Raw genomic sequence first — 20,931 nt, 5'->3', positions numbered from 1 at the left:
GGCGCTAGTGGTAAAGAACCTGCCTGTCAGTGCAGGAGATGTAAGAGATGCAGGTTTGGTCCCGGGTCGGGAAGATCCCCTGAGAAAGGCAAGGCATGGCAGACCCGCTCCAGTATTCTTGCCTGGGAAATGCTGTGGGCAGAGGAGCCTGGCGGGCTAGGGTCCACTGGGTCAAATAAGTTCAGCATGCACCCTGAAGCCCAACTGCCTGTGCTTCTGTCCTGATTCTGCCAATTCCAGATGAGTAAATTCCTTAAACTTTTTTCTGTGACTGGATTTCCTATTCTGTATTCGTTTTCTTAACCTGTTGAGGTAGAGTGTTTAGAGCGGTCCTAGCATATAAAGCAAGCTGTGGGATGCTAGTGTTACTGTTCTTCCTGGTTTTGGCTAATACACGTGAAAGCTTCAGCACCTGGAGCAGGGCCGCGTTACAGATTTGAGTCATTGCTGTGGAGGATGTGGTTGAATCCGTATCAATAGATGAATTCTTAGACTCTCTATTTCTCCTTATACAGATGTTCTATCTCTCAGTTTATCATTTCTATCTTTCACTTACCTATTTTTATATAGTTCGTGGGGTCCCCAAGAGTTGGATACCACTGAGTACTCACATAAACATTTCCTTCTATTCCAGCCAGGTCCCCAAATCTGCTTTAAGTTAAAACTTCCACAGAAAATGTTGAGAACGTAGAGGTGAAGTTTGAGTTCCCAGGTTTGACATAAGGCACTTCCTAGTGAATCTCACCCTTTTCCTGGCCTGTGCTTAGATAGGACTTCCCTGGTGGCTCAGATGGTGAAGCGTCTGTCTACAATGCGGGAGGACTTGGGTTTGATCCCTGGGTTGGGAAGATTCCCTGGAGAAGGAAATGGCAACCCACTCCAGTACTCTTGCCTAGAAAATCCCATGGACAGAAGAGCCTGGTGCAGGCTACTGCCCATGGGGTCGCAAAGAGTCAGACACGACTGAGCAACTTCACTTTCACTTTCTTTCACTTTGTGCTTAGATACACCATGGATTTCCTTCTTTCTCACAAGTTGTTAACCTTGCTTGTCTGTATTTTGGTGAGCATTTCAGAGTTTACCGTAAGAGAGCATAAAAACTGAAAGTATAATTCAGGATGTTTGTGAACACTTTTTAAAAGCCTTATTTTGGAGAAATTATTTATGGACACTCCAGAATTTTTAAAAATAGTAGAGAGAGGGTTTTGTGTTTCCATCTATCAGATTCCTGCTATGATGACCTGTTACTTACAGTGCATTATCAGAAGCAGGAAGTTTAGTTTTTTTGGCTGCACTACAGCAGGTGGGATCTCAGTGCCCCAACCAAGGATCGAACCCATGCCCCCTCCATTGGAAGCATGGAGTCTTAACCATGGACCGCCAGGGAAACCCCCAAAGCAGGAAGTTGATACTGGCACAATACAACTCAGTTAGACAACACACCTTTCTTGGGTTTCACCAGTTTATGCATGCACTCATTTGGGGGAGGAGGAGCAGAGTAGCAGTAATGTCTTCGTACATAATTCTAGAACATTTTGCCACATGTGTAGATTTGTATAACCGCCCACAGGTTCAAGACGGAGAGCTGTTGTACCACCGCAAAGGAACGTCCTCGCTGTCCAGTCACTGGTGTGTGCTGCACCAGCACAGCATTTGCCTGCGGGGCTCGCCTGGTGGCTGAGACGCTGAAGACTCTGCCTGCAGTGTGGGAGACCTGGGTTCGATCCCTGGGTTGGGAAGATCCCCTGGAGAAGGGAATGGCAACTTACTCCAGTGCTCTAGCCTGGGAAATCCCATGGATGGAGGAGCCTGGTGGGCTGCAGTCCATGGGGCTGCAAAGAGTCACACAGCTGAGCAACTAACAGTAACACTATCAGCTCAAAGTGGTTAGCAGTCACTAGTCTCCATTAATATGTGTCCTTTTTTTCATCTTTGGGATAATCACTTATAAGAACTATAGCTATTTTTTGTTTTGCTTTTAATGGGGGAGGGTAAATAATTTTTATAGTCCTGATCATATGCACAAAATATCTTTTCAGGGCACCACATGAGAACTACAAGAAAAATGTGTTTACTTCTGTGGATATAATCAAAAAGCTTTGCGAACAAATGAGTTAAATTTTTAATTTGTGTCTATTTTGTGTATTTAATAATTCTAGTCAAGTTTGTTTGAAATACAACATGGAGGTAATAATTTCTTTAAAAACTGATTATCCAAGAAACATTTTTTTTAATGGGCACTTGGACTTGCCTGGTATGGCAAGTTACTGAAATGCTTTTCAGCTGATTGAAATGTTATTTTTAATTTTTAATTTTACTTTTTGAAAGAGGTACATGGTAGTAACTCCAGGCAGTACCAAAGGCCACAGGTGGTGAGGAGTAACTCTCTCACCTTCAGACTTTGGTGTGTCAGTGTTCTTCACCTAGAGGCCGTCACTGTATCTTAAATATACAGGATGTCCTTGAGTATCCTTGAAAGATGTTTTATGCATATTCAAGTCTAGGAGAGTCTAGGAGTGTATAGAATCTTTAACACAATTGTTGCTAGGCTGCTTTTTTCATTTAACACTTCGCTTTAGAGATGTTCCATTGATAAGGAGCATTGGGGTCTGCTTGTTATTTTAAATTGAAAGCATAGTGTAATATTATGGTTTATAATAGGAAATATATATATTTAGTCTTAGTCTCTATTTCTAGCACAGAAAAAACTTTGACATTTCCTAGGAGGAAAACCGTGGTGCCTTATGTTAATGAGATGACTTTTGGAAAGGCTCTAAATGTGGGGTCCTTGCCTATGTAGCCAACCACGTGGCAAGAACTTGATTGGAACTTTTAGTCTCACCCTCTGATCTCTGAGGAGAGAAGGGCTGGAAATTGAGTTCAATTGCCTGCAGTCAGTAGGAACTCATAAAAACCCACAAGGTGAGGTGTTCAGAGAGTTTCCAGGCTGTTGAACCAGAAATGCTTAAATGTGCCACTGGGCTAGGCTCCAAACTCTGAGGACGGAAGCTCCTTTGTTTAGGATCTTGTCCTGTGTTCCTCTTTATCTGACTGTTTTAATTCACGTCCTCCAGTATCTTGTGTAATAAACTGGTAATCTAGGTAGTAAACTGCTTTTCTAAGTCCTGTCAGCTGCTCTAGCAATTAGTCACACCCAAGGAGGTCAGCGGAACCTGGATTTGTACCCAGTCAGAGATCTGATAACAACCTGAACTTGCTGTTGACCTCTGTGGTGGAGCGGGGAGCCCCTCTTGCAGGACTGAGTCCTTAACCTGTGGCATCTGATGCTGTCCCCTGGCAGGTAGTGTCAGAACTGTGTTAATTTGTAGGACAGCTAGCTGGCGTTGGAACGTTGTGTGGATGTGTGGGGAAAACCCACACACTTTGGAACTGGACATAGTGTTTCATTCCATGGATATACAGCTCCAAGACTCTCATCTAAAAATGTTCATTAAAAAAAAAAAATGTTCATAACTGGTAGTTGATAAGCTAATCAAAGTCTGACAAAAGGAAGTATTTTAAATGATCTTTAATCATTTTGCTGTAATAATGTGTAATATTCCAGCCGGTTTTTTAAAAATTGGGGTAAGGCTTTTGGTTGACAATGTGGAGTCCACTAACAGGAGTTCAGTGTTACTTTCCTTGCATAGACCATTGCCCAGGGTATTAGTTCTAATTCCTCTTCGGGGTTTCTTAAAGTGATGTAAGAATTTAGATACCCAAGACAAGCTCTGCATATGTTAACTGCCTTAGTGTATCAATTGTCTTGGCTGCACCCAGTTCCAACAGTACTTTTTTTGGTAGCTTGCCTGTATTGAGTCTTTATATAGTATTTAACCTAGTGATCATACAGACAATTTGCTTTTTCCTCACTCCTGTTTCATCAGTTTAAATAGTATTTAAATCGCATGTATGATTGCAGGCACAGTTGGCACAAGCAGTTGTGTTAGCACGCCTCTCTTCCGCTTGGTGCACACACACCCAGCGATATGGGTGCGCGCGCAGGGCCTTGGTTGCAGCGGTCTAATACTCAAAACACATGCTGTGCCGAAGTCACCTTTACTCGGGAAACAGAATGTTGAAGGTTGGTTAGGAACTGCTTGTGTTTCATAATTTTTAATAACCGTTTGCTTGTTGATGGGCATTTACATTGTTTTCAGCATTTTGCTTCCAGCTATGGTCAATAAATATACTTTCTCACACATAGCAGTATCTTTATCTAAAAAAAAAATCCTTGAAGTGAAATTCAGTGTCTGTAAGAGGATAGTCATTTTTTCATTCTAATAAATTTTGTTAAAAGGAATGTGTTTTATTGTATCATTTTCAGTATTTAATTGCAGCTAAATATGATAGGTAAAATTTTTTCTTTCAAAATTAATTTGTTCCTTAGTTTTTCCTCTCTACAGATCAAAGGGAAAAAACATTTATAGTCATAAAATACATTAATAGGATTCAAGGCATTGAGTCATAGAATTCCAGACATCTCTCACACATAAATGTGAGTGTGTGTGTGTGTGTGTGTGTTATGTGAGTGCTGTGTATGTGGTTTATACTGCAGAGGAGATGTTTTCCTCAGTTTGAGTGGGTTTAAAGAAAGAAAGTGAAGTTGCTCAGTTGTGTCTGACTGTTTGCGACTCCATGGACTATAGCCTACCAGGCTTCTCCATCTGTGGGATTTTCTAAGCAAGAGTACTGGAGTAGGTTGCTATTTCCTTCTCCAGGGAATCTTCCTGACCCAGGGATACCATAGAGTAGAGAAGGAAATGGCAGATCATTCCAGTGTTCTTGCCTGGAGAATCCCCATGGACAGAGGAGCCTGGCAGATTACAGTCCATGGGGTCACAGGAGTTGGACACTAGTTGTTGACTAAACCACTGGCCACCAAATACCATAGGGAAGTCTGATGTGTTAGTGATTAACACTGGAAAGCCTTCAGCCAAGGATCCTTTTATTAAAGTGATTAAGCTTAGGACTCAGCTTTGAATAAAGCCTTATATTTTAGTGGTTCTGTGTTAGCTTTTTCAATGACTGTCAGGAGCTGCATTAGGCATTACTGACAAAATGGAGGCACGGCCCCAGCTCCTCTCCTCATCCTGCAGGCACGGTCCCGGGATGAAGGAGTTAGGTCTTGTGATTCTGACTTGTTCTTTCCTTTCTTTGGTTGCTGCTGCTGCTGCTAAGTCGCTTCAGTCATGTCTGACTCTGTGCGACCCCATGGACGGCAGCCCACCAGGCTCCCGCGTCCCTGGGATTCTCCAGGCAAGAACACTGGAGTGAGTTGCCATTTCCTTCTCCAATGCATGAAAGTGAAAAGTGAAAGTGAAGTCGCTCAGTCGTGCCCCGACTCTTAGTGACCCCATGGACTGCAGCCCACCAGGCTTCTCCGTCCATAGGGTTTTCCAGGCAAGAGCACTGGAGTGGGGTGCCATTGCCTTCTTTGTTCTTTGGTTGAGTTGGCTGGAAAGAATGTTAAGGTGCTTATTGTTCTTGAGAGAAGCATGAGAAAGCACAAAGCCTTCTGCAGTTGTGCCCAGAAAATAATCTATAAAGAAACCATTGACATATGTTCAAGGATCTTTGCAAAGAATGTCCCAGGATGAGCACATAGGCTGCAGCTTGAGACCATGGGAAAGATTGTTATCTGAGACCTGTTTGTGAGGGGAATGCTTATGGCAAAGGAAGTTTGCTGAGCTTAGGGTTTAGGAATAATTAAAAATAGCTGGAAGCCTTTTTAGGAGATAGTCAGCTTAGGATACTAGGGGCAAGCAGGATTTAAAAAGATAAGAAATAAACTGAGGGATGTGGTATGCAGCCAGACATAAGCATGAGTTACAGTGTAACTCTGGTTGAAGGACAACAGTGATTTATGGAGACAAAGTCTGGGTGAGGGGGAGCTGAAATGTAAAACCTCTGATCTGATGCTTTTGTCAAAGTATAAAAGAAGACCTGACGCTTGAAATAAACATGCAGTCCCGCACCTTGAGTCAGAGGCTGCATCGTTCTCCGCCGACACCGCTCATCTCTTCAGGCTGATTCCCTGGCTGCTGGAGCTGGACTCCGGCAAATGACTGTTTGTCCAATAATCTCTGTGCAAACCATTTGTTTAATGGGGTATGTATTGGAATAAAAAATACAATCTTGTGGAAATTAACTGGGCTTTAGAGAGACAAGAACTCTTAGCTTATTAAAAAACAGTAACAACCACTATATCAACCTCTTTTTTCTTTCTCACCTGTTACTATTTTAAGGACACAAATATATTAACATTATATGAAGAAATTTTTATGGAGCCAGTTATAATTATGTATTATACACATTTTCTAATAATTTTATAGAAATACATCTAAACCTTTTTAGAATGGCCTGTGAATATTTTTAACCCCTGTTTTGAATAGCAGTTTTTTCCCCTAATTTATTCCCATTTGCCTAACAATCTTTTCTTAGTATAACTGGAGTATTGCCAAACTGGAAAATTATTGTGATGTGAAATTTTTCATTTTTTTAGTCTTGAAGGTTAACAATATTATCGTAATGCAAGAGGCCCCCCCCCAAAACGCCCGCTCTGCGGTTGTTATTTGCTCACTTGCTCGTGTGTGGCCGCACTGGGTCTGTGTTGCTGCCGCGTGGGTTTTCTCTAGTTGCAGTGCTGGGGCTTCTGTGTTGCTGTGACTTCTCTTATTGTGGAGCACGGGCTCAGGAATTGCGGCACGCGGGCTTAGGTGCCCAGTGGCATGTGGAATCTTCCCGGACCAGGGATCAAACCCATGTCCCCTGCACTGGCAGGCGGGCTGCCAACCGCTGGACTGCCAGGGATGTCCCTGATACCTATTTAAGAATTTTATTTCTCTTAATAGTCTAGAAGTCAGTGGTTCTTAACTGTGTGTTGTTGGTGCAGCTTTGCTCTGCAAGATCATTCCATATGTTTTGCTTAAGTCTTGTAGGATATTAGCCTACCTCTGCCTGGTCAAAGCTGGCACAGTTTCACACATGCTGTCCAGGGTGAGGGAGGTGGGAAATGTTAGTCTTGGCTCTGGAGTAGTTTCTTTTAGGCTGAAGGTGTCAAAGTTGTGCCGTTCCTTCCTCCCACACATGATCTGTCCACACTAAGTAGCAACGCTTCAAGGCATGCTAGGCGTCTGTTCTCTTGTTGGGTCGGTCAATAACCAGGTAAAACTTCATTCCTCTGGACAAAGAGGGAAACGGGCAAGGAAAAAAACTAATAATCTGGCTCAAAAACCAGTATCTAAAAATTTGGTTGTAAATTTCAAAATAAATATTTGTAATTGAATAGCTTTCTCAGATGCAGTGACTTCAGCAACACTGTTGAAACTTTAGATGAGGTATACTTTGAACTGAATCTCTAAATGTGACATTACTCTAAGATCCTGCTTCTCAAACTGGAGGATCTTATTGTTTGAGGCAAGAAGTATACACAGCTGTGCATTTAGATGTAGCTTCTATTTCTAGAGGAAGGTTGGAAGACTATGTATAGGATAGGAGTATATTTTAGAGCCAAAACCAAAATTGGCAGGAACTTTAAGAAAAACCTTAAGGTTATTTGAAGAGATAATTTCAGATCCCCAGAGATATTTTCTACTTTTGCCACTGTAGTTCTATGGAAACATTTTGATAGGGGCTTTCCTGGTGGGGAACATTTTGATAATCAACCTTTTGGTTTGTTAGGGTTTGTTTTATAAACTGTGAAATTGTGGAAGTATATTTGGGGGAGGTGGGCAAGTAGTATGAAGTAAAGGAAATTTTCCTATATATATTAGCAATATAGTCATCTTTATTCAAAGAAAGTCTAAGAAGCTATTGCTTTGTCATCTTAGATTTATCTTTTATTCTTTGCTATATTTTATACTATTCTTTTAAAGCCAAAATATATTTTTTAGGCTTTTCTTCTCCTAGCAAAGAAATACTCCATTAATGGGACTTGCATACTAGAGTTGTGGAAGTAGTAAGCTATAGTTTATAGTGGATTTTCTTCATTTAAAGTATATTAAAGTTAACTTTATATTGAAATTTATGTTCCACCTTTCCTTCTTATCACAGGACAATGAAAAGAGAACTCCACTGCATGCTGCTGCCTATCTTGGAGATGCAGAAATCATTGAATTGCTTATTTTATCTGGTATGGCCAGCTCTGTGTAAGAGCACATCATGTATATTTTTGTCATTAATATTTATTAAACCTCACTATTTCTTCATATTTGTTAGACAACCTGAAACTTATTTGTTTGTTCTAGAAGTAATGGTCTCACATTGGAAAACAAGTCACCTCCTTTGTGGAGCATGTAACTCTGAAGGAAAACAGGCTACAGATACAAGTAAACTTTACAGTATGTAAAATGAGATAAATGCTTTGGAAAAATGAAAAAATAGATCAGAATGCAGTCAGCCCTCTGTATTCACGGGTTGTGTATTCATGGATTGAACCAACCACAGGTGAAAAATAGACTGAAAATATGCCAGTATTCCAGGGGGAAAATTTGAATTTACCATTCAGTGGCAGCTATTTACATAGCATTATATTCTATTTACTGCTATTTGTATAGTGTATTAGGTATTATAAGTAATCTAGAGAGAATTTAAAATATTCAGAAGCATATGTATAGGTTATATGCAGATACTATGACATTTTATATAAGAACTCTGAGCATCTGTGAGTTTTGATATCCACAGGGAGTCTTCCAACCAGTTTCCCTGTGAATGATGAGGGATAGCTATGATGGAGTGGGATAAGCATTATATAGTGTTAGGTGTTACACAAAGTAGTCATACAAGGCCTCATTGACCATGGAGTTACTGGAAGATGGTTACAGTTCTTCAAGGAGGAGTTGATGGTAGCTTGGCGCTAGTCTAGCGTTGGAGGGATAAGAAATTATATGATAGTAGGTATAGTTTGAAAATGATGGCAGCAAGATTTATGTCTTTAAATAGCATATATCTAATTCTTTTTGAGGGCCTATAAAATTTATTTTAGGAGATTGTACTTTATTTTTAACTTCTGAACTGTTCAGAACCTTATATATGAAGAAATTATATAACAGTCTCCTATAGAATAGCTCCTATGGTGGTCAGACTTCTTGCAAACCTAAAATAGGTGATCAAAGAGAGCTTAGAAATATTTTTGTGGTACCAAGATTATTTTACAATAATCTGATATTTATTGAGAAAGGATGCTTATGTTCAAATTCAGCTTGTGTTGTCAGATTGCACAGAGATATGCATAAGGCAGCTGGAGAGATAGTATCATTCCTTTGATATTTGGGAGAAGGAGCACTGAAGAGACATTCTGAGTGAAAATCCTACTAAATAGTAGCCTGAACAGAATTTTTGCCATAATAAATTAATAAATTTTTTTACTGTGGTTTTTATAACAAGTTGCATGAGTGTATAGAGTTATATTAGGGTAGTGCAAACATAATTGTACTTTCAGACCATGAATTTTAAATCATTATAACTAGGCTCAAACACATCTTTATTAATCAAAATGTGAACCATTATAATCAGCACATTTTTGCCAATGAGAAATAAGTTTCTGTATTCGTATAGCATAAAAATCTGTGCTTCAGGGTTTGACAAACTCTTGGAAAGCATTTTCTGCCTCCAGCTGGTCGTGGAAGCATTTTCCCTGCAAAAAGTTATTGAGATGCTTCAGGAAATGGTAGTCGGTTGGCAGGAGGTGTCATGTGAATATGGCAGATGTGGCAGGACTTTTTAGCCCAGTTCAACTTGTGAAGTGTTGGTTGTGCAACAGGCGGTCAGGCGTTGTCGTGGAAAAGAATTGGGCCCTTTCCGTTGACCGGTATCTACTGCAGGCGTTTCAGTTTTCAGTGCATCTCACTGATTCGCTGAGCATACTTTGCAGATGTAATGGTTTTGTCAGGATTCAGAAAGCTGTAGTGAATGGGCAACGGGCAGCCAAACAGTGACCACGACCTTTCTTGGTGCGAATTTGGCTTTGGGAAGTGCTTTGGAGCTTCTCGGTCCAACTATGAACACTGGTTTTCATTATTTAGAATCCACTTTTTGTCGTACATCATAATCTGATCAAGAGATGGCTCGTTGTTGTTGCATAGAGTAAGAGAAGATGACAGTTCAGAATGACGATTTTTAAAATTTTTGGTCAGCTCATGAGGCACCCGTTTATTGAGCTTTTTCACCTTTCCAGTTTGCTTCACGTGTCAAATAACCATAGACCTGTCAACACTGAGTTCTTTGGTAATGCCTTGTGTAGTTGTAAAAGGATCAGAGCTGTAGTAATCAAAACAGCATAGTATTGACGTAAAAGCAGGCACATTGGTCAGTGAAACAAAAAGAGAGTCCCAAAATAAACTCATGCATATCATGGTCAGTTAATTTATGACAAAGGAAGCAAGGATATATAATGAGGAAAGGACCATCTCTTCAATAAATGGTTTTGGGAAAACTGGACAACTGTCTTACACTATACACAAAAATCAACTTAAAATGGCTTAAAGACTTGAGCATAAGAATCATACTCGTAAAAATCGTACTCACAGACGAATGCATAGACGGTAAGACTGATCCTTGGCATCAGTCTTGGTGATGACATTTTAGATTTGACACCAAAAACAAAGGAAACAAAAGCAGATGTTACAAGTGAGACTACATCAAACTACAAAGTTTCTGCATAGCAAAGGAAACCAACAAGATGAACAGGCATCCTACAAAATAGGTGAAAGTAATTTGCCAATCACAGCTCACTCCAGTATTCCTGTCAGGAAAATCCCATGGACAGTCCATGGGGTCACAAAGAGTTGTACACCACTGAGCAGCTGCAGAGATGGGCTCAATAAAGCCCATTCATGCAAAGATGAGCTCAATAAAGGACAGAAATGGTATGGACCTAACAGAAGCAGAAGATATTAAGAAGAGGTGGCAAGAATACACAGAAGAGCTGTACAAAAAAGATCTTCACGACCCAGATAATCACGAAGGTATGATCACTCCCACTCACCTAGAGCTGGACATCCTGGAATGTGAAGTCAGGTGGGCCTTAGGAAGCATCACTACGAACAAAGCTAGTGGAGGTGATGGAATTCCAGTAGAGCTATTTCAGATTCTAAAAGATGATGCTGTGAAAGTGCTGCATTCAATATGTCAGCAAATTTAGAAAACTCAGCAGTGGTCACAGGACTGGAAAAGGTCAGTTTTCATTTCAATCCCAAAGGTTTTATGTTTTAATGGGGACATAATTGCAAGTTAATATATATAGTTTGTCATGTGATGATAATTGCTATGGATAAGGTCAAAGAATAGTATGTTGGGCGGGGATCAGTTGCTATTTGTGTTGGATTATGAGGAAAGAATTCAGGGACATACGAGGAGATAACTGAAGCAAATAAGGGAGAGAGCCTTGCGTATGGTGCAGTAACTTCGTGGAAATGAAGAGATTAATGAGAATGAATATCACAAAGTGTAGCATGTATGAAGGCAAGTGAAAAAAGCAGTAGGAAATAAAGCAGAGGTAGGAGCATTCCAATTAAGGACTTGCTTTGGCCCCTAAAGTGATGTGGAAAACCAGTGGAGGGACAGAGCCTGACCTGGGTTTTTAAAGGTTCGTTCTAGCTGTGGCTTCAGATTATTGACTATGTTTTAAGGCATATCTATTTTGCTTTTTGTTGTTTCTAGGCTTTCATCTTTAACTGCTTTTTTCCTTTTCTCGATCCTGGTCTGCCAGCTCTCATCTCCTTGCATTGTCTTTCATCTTTCTTGGAGCTCTTTGAGGTCTCTGCTCAGAATTTAATTTCTCTGCAGTTGTGTATAACACGTGCATGCTCAGCCACTTCAGTGCTGTCTGGCTCTCTGCAGCCCTGTGGGCTGTAGCCCACCAGGCTCCTCTGTCCATGGGATTCTCCAGGCATTAATACTGGAGTGGGTTGCCATGCTCTCTTACAGGGGATCTTCCTAACCCAGGGATTGAACGCGTGTCTAGTGTCTCCTGCATTGGGAGGCAGGTTCTTTACCGCTGGCACCACCTGGGAAGCCCCTGTGTATAATAGGTAGTTCACAAATTCTTCCTCTCCTTTCCTGGGATTACTTTCAAATATATTTACCTATTAACTATCTTGCTCAGTTTTCTCTGCCTTTGTATATTTTCGCTTTAGTCCTGTGCTGAATCCTTTAAGATTGTTGGTTGGTGGGATGTGACCTGACCAGGGATTGAACCTGAGCCCTCGACAGTGAAAGCACAGGGCCCTAACCACTGGACCTCTGTTATATATCACTGAGGAATATGTTTTCCCAAAGCATCCATCAGTAAAGAATAGAATAAGGAGGGGCAAAAGTGAGCATCCCTTGTGTTTATTTCTTTACCTCACTCTCAGACTGAATGTGTTTTCTGTCAGTCCTGGTAGCTTAGCTTCGCTTATTCTTGATGGACTACAGACAGTTAGGTGACTGGCAGCAACGTGGATCATAGATTCTTACTTAGGTTGTGATCGATGGTGATTGATTCTTACCCTCAATTTCCAGCAGCTCTATCAAAAATAATGAAGGTGCTTGCTTGGTCTCTCACGCAGCGTCCTTAGCTTGTTCTTCTGTGGTATGAAGGGAGATTCTCCTGTGGGTGACCTCTCGATCATCTGAAAGGGTGGTAGGGATTCTGGGACGCAGACAGAGGAGAGAATGGGTCAGAAGGACATGCACATCAGTGTGGCTTAGATGACTTTGTAGCTTTCCCGAGGATTGAAGAAGCTTCACCTGACGCCCTTCATTTGGTACAGATTTCGCTGTATTTGGTAGAAATTCTTCATACTTCTGTCTGTGAGTGTAACTGTTTGCTGCTTCTACTGAAGGTGGTGTTTCCTCCCCTTCTCTTTTGTATTTTGGCCAGTTAGGTTTGTTTTGCCTTTTCTGCGTAAAACTACTTATTCCCTTTAACCTGCAGTCCAGAATAAATTCACTAGAAATCAGATATTTGTACATAATGCATCTTCAAGATTTGTGAATGAGGGGTATAACTTGACATGTTACATGTAATTCAAACAAGTGTATTCATCTGTAGAATCTATATTAACACTAGAGGTTAGTAGAATTAATTTTATGATTATTATTGAATGGGATGAAGTAATAGGAAGCAGTGAGTGTACTCTCAAGTACTGTGTTAAGCGTAGCTCTTTCATGTATGATCGCATTATACCGCTTTATCTCTAAAGGTATTATTATCAATAAAGGAAACTAAAGCATTTAGCAACAGTTAGAACCAGACATGGAACAAAAGACTGGTTCCAAATTGGGAAAGGAGTATGTCAAGGCTGTATATTGTCACCCTGATTATTTAACTTATATGCAGAGTACGTCATGAGAAATGCTGGGGTGGACAAGCTCAAGCTGGAATCAAGATTTCCGGGAGAAATATCAGTAACTTCAGATATGGGGATGACACCACCCTTATGGCAGAAAAGGAACAGGAACTAAAGAGCCTTTTGATGGCAGTGAAAGAGGAGAGTGAAAAAGTTGGCTTAAAACTCAACATTCAAAAAATTAAGATCATGGCATTTAGTCCCATCACTTCATGGCAAATAGATGGGGAGACAGTGGAAACAGTAACAGACTTGAATATTTCCTGGGCTCCAAAATCACTGCAGATGGTGACTGCAGCCATGAAATTGAAAGATGCTTGCTCCTTGGAAGAAAAGCTATGACCAACCTAGACAACATATTCGAAGGCAAAGACATTACTTTGTCAACAACGTCCGTCTAGTCAAAGCTATGGTTTTTCCAGTAGTCATGTATGGATGTGAGAGTTGGACTGTAAATAGAGCTGAATGTTGAAGAATTGATGCTTTTGAACTGTGGTGTTGGGGAAGACTCTTGAGAGTCCGTTGGACTGCAAGGAGATCAAACCAGTCCATCCTAAAGGAAATCAGTCCTGAATGTTCATTGGAAGGATTGATGCTGAAGCTGAAACTCCAATACTTTGATCACCTGATGCAAAGAACTGACTCATTTGAAAAGACCCTGATGCTGGGAAGGATTGAAGGCAACAGGAGAAGGGGACGACAGAGGATGAGATGGTTGGATGGCATCACCAACTCGATGAACGTAAGTGTGACCAAGCTCCAGGAGTTGGTGATGGACAGGGAAGCCTGGTGTGCTGCAGTACATGGGGTCGCAAAGAATTGGACATGACTGAGTGACTGAACTGAACTGCACTGAAAGCATTTAGAGATGCAGTAACTGCTTGAAAATAATATTGCTAATAATAGCTAGAGCCAGCTTTCAGACCCAGGCTGTGTGACTGTGAGGTTTCTGTTCTTAACTCTGCTACATTCTGAACCACTCTTCTCTCCTCTGCACTCTGCCCGCCACCCCCATCTACTTAGCATGTAGTAGGATTTGTGTAGGCAGTGACTGGTTGAAGAACTTCTGTTTTAAGAGCTTAATTTTCTGATCTCCTACTATAGATATTTTCTTGGGAGCTATTCATTTAATGCTTGTATTTTTGAAACCATCCCCAAGAAAAAGAAATGCAAATGGTTGTCTGAAGAGGCTTTCCAAATAGCTGAGAAGAGAAGTGAAAGGCAAAGGAGAAGAGGAAAGATATACCCATCTGAATGTAGAGTTCCAGAGAATAGCAAAGAGAGATAAGAAAGCCTTCCTAAGAAAACAATGTGAAGAAATCGAGGAAAACAATAGAATAGGAAAAACTAGAGATCTCTTCAAGAAAACTAGAGATACCTAGGGAACATCTCATGCAAAGATGGACACAATTAAGGACAGAAATGGTAGGGACCTAACAGAAGCAGAGGATATTAAGAAGAGGTGTCAAGAATACACAGAGGAACCATACAAAAATGATCTTCATGACTCAGATAGCCACCATGGTGTGATCACTCAGCTAGAGCCAGACATCCTAGAAAGTGGGCCTTAGGAAGCATCCTATGAACAGAGCTAGTGGAGGTGATGGAATTCCAGCTGAGCTATTTCAATTCCTGAAAGATGATGCTGTGAAAGTGCTGCACTCAATATGCCAGCTAATTTGGAAAACTCAGCAGCGGCCACAGGACTGGAAATGTCACTTTTCATTCCAGTCTCAAAGAAAGGCAATGCCAAAGAATTTTCAAACTACCACACAATTGCACTCATTTCACATGCTAGCAAAGTAATGCTCAAAATCCACCAAGATAGATTTCAACAGTACGTGAACTGAGAACTCCCATATGTTCAAGCTGTATTTAGAAAAGGCAGAAGAAACCAGAGATCAAATTGCCAACATCTGCTGGATCATCAAAAAAGCAAGAGAATTCCAGGAAAACATCTACTTCTGCTTTATTGACTATGCTAAAGCCTTTGACTTTGTGGATCATAACAAACTGTGAAAAATTCTTGAACAATGGGAATAACAGACCACTTTACCTGCCTCCTGAGAAACATGTATGCAGGTAAAGAAGCAATAGTTAGAACTGGATATGGAACAAAGGACTGGTTCAAAATTGGAAAAGAAGTCCATCAGTGCTGTATATTTTCACCCTGTTTGTTTAACTTCTATGCAGAGTACATTGTGCGAAATGCCACGCTGGATGAAGCTCAAGCTGGAATCAAGAATGCGGGGAGAAATATCAGTAACCTCAGATGTGCAGATGACACCACCCTAATGGCAGAAAGCAAAGAGGAGTTAAACAGCCTCTTGGTGAAGGTGAAAGAGGAGAGTGAAAAAGCTGGCTTAAAACTCAACTTTCAAAAAAGGAAGATCATGGCGTCTGGTCCCATCACCTCACGGCAAATAGATGGGGAAACAATGGAAACAGTGACACTTTATTTTCTTGAAAGTCATTCAGTTATGTCCGACCCCTTGGACTATACAGTCCATGGAATTCTCCAGGCCAGAATACTGGAGTGGGTAGCTATTCCCTTCTCCAGGGGATCTTGCCAACTCAGGGATTGAACCCAGGACTCCTGCATTGCAGGCGAAGTCTTTACCAGCTGAGCCACAAGAGAAGCCTAAGAATACTGGAGTGGGTAGCCTATCCCTTCTCCAGCGGGCTTCCTGACCCAGGAATCAGGGTCTTCTGCTTTGTAGGCTAATTCTTTACCAACTGAGCTATCAGGGAAGCCCCTTAGTGTCAGTAACGCCATCTTAAATGGTATAGTGCACCAGCTTGGGGCGGTGGGGTGGGGATGATCCAGCATCACAAGTGGAAAAGCGAAAGTGTACTTGCCTTTTGCTCATTCTACTCCCAACCTCAAAACAGAATCTGAAGCTTTGACCCTGGCTTTGGTAGTCAGCCAAAGGAAAGCATTATTTCCAGTTTGGGAAGAGTGCTAAAATACTTGGCTGCTGGCCCAGCTCTCTGGATATGGACTGTCTCCTCTGTGGCTTAGGAGCAAAGAAGAAAGCTATGCTCTGTAAGCAGGAGTTTTAGAAAATTATTAGTGAGACTGTGATTATTACAGCACACAGGAAAAGAGAAATAACTTCAATAGTGTCAACTATCAAGCTCTTTGCCCAGATCAGAAGTTGATAACTTTATGTGAGGGGTCATCCAGGCAGTGGCAGCTACTCATCTTGACTCCTTTAAGGTGGTAAAACTACAAAATAGGTGACTGGCAACCTGTGGGCTGAATTTGAAGAACCCTGACATTGAATATAGTGATACTGCCTTATTAAAGTAGGGTAGGGTATTTAATAAGCATGAAATAATTTATTCTGAATATTTCAAAATAAAATAGAATATCATCACTGGAAATGGATCGTAAGATCATCTGCCATAGCCCTTATTTTACCCATTCCAGTATTCTTACCTGGAAAATTCCATGGACAGAGGAACCTGGCAGGCTATAGTCCATATGATCACAAGGAGTCAGACAAGACTGAGCAGTTAATACTTTCACTTGTTTTACTGGTAACAGGTTCAGAAATCAAAGAATTGGCAGATCTTGGTGAGCAAACAGATCAGGGAGAGAGCAGATGAATTAGTCTTCTTGCAGAGAAGACCCGAAAGACCTAGAGTCAGTTGGGACACTGGTGATTTGAATGCCTGAGTTCAGAGAACTCACTTTGCAGAAACAGGTGCTCCCTATGGTGTTTTAACCTGGGGCCTCGCCAGTCCATCCTCAGGGAGATCAGTCCTGGGTGTTCATTGGTAGGCCTGATGTTGAAGCTGAAACTCCAATACTTTGGCCACCTGATGCAAAGATGACTCATTTGAAAAGACCCTGATGCTGGGAAAGATTGAGGGCAGGAGGAGAAGGGGACGACAGAGGATGAGATGGTTGGATGGCATCACCGACTCGATGGACATGGGTTTGGGTGGACTCCGGGAGTTGGTGATGGACAGGGAGGCCTGGCGTGCTGCAGTCCATGGGGTCACAAAGAGTCGGACAGGACTGAGTGACTGAACTGAACTGACTAGCCTCCCTAGAGAGACAGAGACGTGTGCGTGCATGGTGTGGTCATGTACACACGTGCACAAGGAGATTGCATTTCATAAAATGAAGCTCCAGGGGTAACAGGGCGCAGCTGCGAGTCACAGCCTGCTGATTACAGAGCCATTATTAGATCACAGGTCTTCCTCCTGGGCCCCTCTGTCCACAACCCGCCTGTCTCCTCACCTGTGCAGACCTCTCGGGCTGCACTGCTGGCAAGAGCCCATGATAGACTGATGTAGGTAAACCAGATTTTTTTATTTTTAAAAATTAATTTGTTTTATCTCCAAATGAAGTAGACTTTTATGTAATTCTGAAAGGACTCTTACCTTAAGTATCTTTAAAAAGCTGTTGTTTCTGAGTGTATTCTATGTGTATGAAGTAGTAAAAGGAAAGATTGGTGAAAGGAAGATTATGTGGGTTTTTCCGTCTAATATAACTGTGCTACCAAGTCTAATCACATCTCTGCTCTAAAAAGGTAAATCCAGATTCAGATATTTTATGTGGTGTAGGTTCTGGCCGTTTATTTTTCTTAAAGGAAAGCTCAGCTGATCTACTAGGAAAGGGGGGATTCTAGTAAAGACTGTGTGTGATTTGCGCAGTTGAGCATAGCCAGGGTTTAGGGAGGTATGCTCCTGGTGCTCAGGAGGCCTTCTGTGGGTGTTGGTTTGCAGTGGTCATTGGTGATGCCTCCTCAGATTGCTGTCTGGTCTTGCTTCCAAGCCGTGCCTCTCCTACCGCACGGCCTCCCAGTAGCCTGATTTCAGCAGTTGAGACAGTGCTGCTATGTTCTGTTCTGTTCTATTTTAGTGATTGAGAAATAGTAAGGAATCTTTTCTTAGTGACTTACGGTCTTCCTTTTACATCACAGATACTATGTACTCTGCCAGGTAGAGAGCCTGTGATGGAGCCCTCAGAGCTGTTACCTTTGGTTTCATTTCTCTGTAGGAAGACTGTTCTGTGTTTTAAGTGGATAGGATTTCCTTCTCTTTCCCTCTCTCCCCCTCCCCCCTCCCCCTCCTCCCTCTACTTCCCCCCTCCCCCCTCTACTCCCCCCTTCTCCCCTCCCCCTCTTCCCTCCCTCTTTCACCCCTCCTCCCTTCCTTCTCCTGGTCCCTCTCCCTCCTCTCTCCTTCTCTTTTGCCTGTCTTCATCTTCTTCGTGGCTAGTCTTCAGCTGTTGGATTAGTTGCTTTACTTTGGAAATGTCTTTTCCATTACTGGAATTACTTTGTAATTTGTTATATGAATATGTAACTAATTTTGGCGCTCTCTGTGTGGATCGGACATCTGGTTACCTTCGGAGAGCTCACAGGAGATGAGTTCTGGTAGCCTGGACGTCTGATTTGCCCTGCCATGTTTATTACTCTTAAGCCATTTTTCATTGTGCACCCAACTGCTGCTCTTATAATGCACATTGCCATGTTTGTCTGTTAATATATAAAGCACGTGCTAATTAACCCATGTGGGCAGGGGAATTTGTTGTATTATGCCCTTAGAGGTAGCCCAGCCGTTTCTCACATGACCTTTAATTTCCAAGGGATTAAAATATCTAATTAGTGTTATTAAAAGAAATATGATTTAATGGAATATAAGTGTCTTCTGAGAAAGGATATGATCAGATGTCCAAAATTCCATTGTGTTGATCTTCCTGAAGTATCTTTAGAATCTTCAAAAAGAGCAAGCCGAATTTTTTATCAGGTTTTCTACTAGTTGCTAATGGCAGCATGATGTATCCTCATTAAGCCACTAGTGAATTATTTGTTACAACCACTCATGTTTTTGATAAAATTAACTTTGACTTTGTTATTAAAAGAGAAAGATGATTTAATTAATTATTGTAACTTAAAATGGAAGAATGAAGCCAGCAGGACTTTTTACTTTGGGCTGCCAAGTGCACCATAAAAACTAGATTTTCTTCGTTCACTCGTCTATCTGATAACCCATTTCCAAAAGAAAGACTATTTTTACCTTCTTCCTACTTTGCAACTTTTTTCTTTGTACTTAAAGCCAAATCTTGGAGTGTTTTTTATTTCCTCATCAGTAAATTTCACTTTCTAAATATATAGTATTTCTGTTTCATTTCCAAATTAAAGTGGACACACCTTTAAAGCCGCACAGCTCCTCACAGCTGCTTTTGCACCCTAGTTCCCCTCACATCATCCAGGTCCCAGCATCCCCACTGCCAATACAGACAGACGGGCAGCCACCATTTTTGATGGCTTAGCTTTCCTCCAGGGTTTCCTTATGTAAATATAGATGTTTAAATCTTCCTTTTACAATGTAAAAGCAAAGAACATTATTTATTACAATTCTTATTGCTGTTTCCACTTTTCGTTTCTCGGATCTTTATCAGCACACAGACGTCATCCTCATTATTTGTGACAGCTACTCTCTGTTTCCTTGTCAGTTAATACCTAGGGTCAGACTAATGACCCTTCCCATTTGTGGAGGCTCAAAAACATCTTCTGGCCTCTAGAAATTCTCTGCCTCTACCTTTCCAGGGTATTTGTGTCTTCTGAGTGTCTATGTCACTACCCTTCAGGCATAAAATGCCAGGACCTGCCCTTCTCCTGTGCACATAAATACAAAATCCTAGAAAGAGGTGCGGGGATTATAGAGAACCAAGGGGTGAATAGGGAGAAGGAAGGTGCCCCTCACAGTCTAGGGCTCCGCCTTCAGGGGCTTGTGTTCTTACCCAGAACAAACACCGGCTTTATTGTGGTCAGGAAGGTCTGTTGTCACCATTTTGGCCTCCAGAGAACTTGGCTGGTAGTTGTTCGGATGTTTATTACATGGATGTACACACTGTCTCTGGCTGTTTTATTTTGCTGACTCCCCTTCTTTCTCCCACAGCCTTAAGCAGTCTTGAAAGCTCTCCTGCTGGTTCAGGATTCTTTCGAGTGTTCTGCTGGTTGACCCTGCCCACACAGAGTTCAGCTTCAGCTGCTGCATTGTGGATGGCTTCCCACACCTGCCTTTCATTCATTTCCTTTCGCGTTCAGGCTTGTAAAATCTACCTCTACTGGGTTTGTGCCCTGTGTGTACTATATACAGTGGTTATGTGTCAGTTTATTTATGTTTTTGCTGCACTGCACGGCATGTGAAATCTTAGTTCCCCAACCAGACATGGAACCGTGCCCTCTGTAGTGGAAGCACAGAGTGCTAACCACTGGGCCGCCAGGGAACTCCCCTCGTTAACCTCTGTAACAGGGTATTGGGAGATCTGTCTTATGGATGAGAATGTAGGTCCAGAGGGATCACGGAACTCGCTGGGGTTGTAGCTTGGAGTCACTGCGCTTGATTGTTACCTAGAAGCTCACACTCGGTTAGTTAGGGACCTACAGCTAGAGGTCATTCAGGCTGTAGCTTGGAGTCACTGCACTTGATTGTTACCTAGACTCTCACACTCAAAACATAGAATGAAACATTAGGACCTTAGGATGTCTGAGTTCTATCCTTGGTTCTGCCGCAGTTGATGGCGTTGAGCCGCTTCCTTGTACCAGTGTTTCACCATCTGGAAAGTTTGGGG

The 20,931-nt window shown here is 41.7% G+C and overlaps 1 protein-coding gene across 9 annotated transcripts in view; it reads left to right on the top strand.

Annotated features, from left to right (window-relative positions):
- ANKRD28 (ankyrin repeat domain 28) overlaps positions 1–20,931 on the top strand; it is a 213,084-nt gene that overhangs the window by 128,494 nt on the left and 63,659 nt on the right. For 6 of the 9 annotated variants that reach the window (XM_069568331.1, XM_069568341.1, XM_069568366.1 and 3 more), the window contains one exon: positions 8,056–8,134. The exons of 2 other annotated variants lie outside the window; for them this stretch is intronic. In XM_069568331.1, coding sequence (XP_069424432.1) covers positions 8,056–8,134 — 79 coding nt within the window. Of the gene's footprint in view, positions 1–8,055; positions 8,135–17,450; positions 17,639–20,931 lie in introns of those variants that run through there. One more of the 9 variants, XM_069568400.1, reaches the window with a different exon arrangement.

Source organism: Ovis canadensis, chromosome 1 (genome assembly GCF_042477335.2).
Source record: "Ovis canadensis isolate MfBH-ARS-UI-01 breed Bighorn chromosome 1, ARS-UI_OviCan_v2, whole genome shotgun sequence".
Classification (NCBI taxonomy): domain Eukaryota; kingdom Metazoa; phylum Chordata; class Mammalia; order Artiodactyla; family Bovidae; genus Ovis; species Ovis canadensis.
This window is presented reverse-complemented; position numbering and strand designations above follow the sequence as displayed.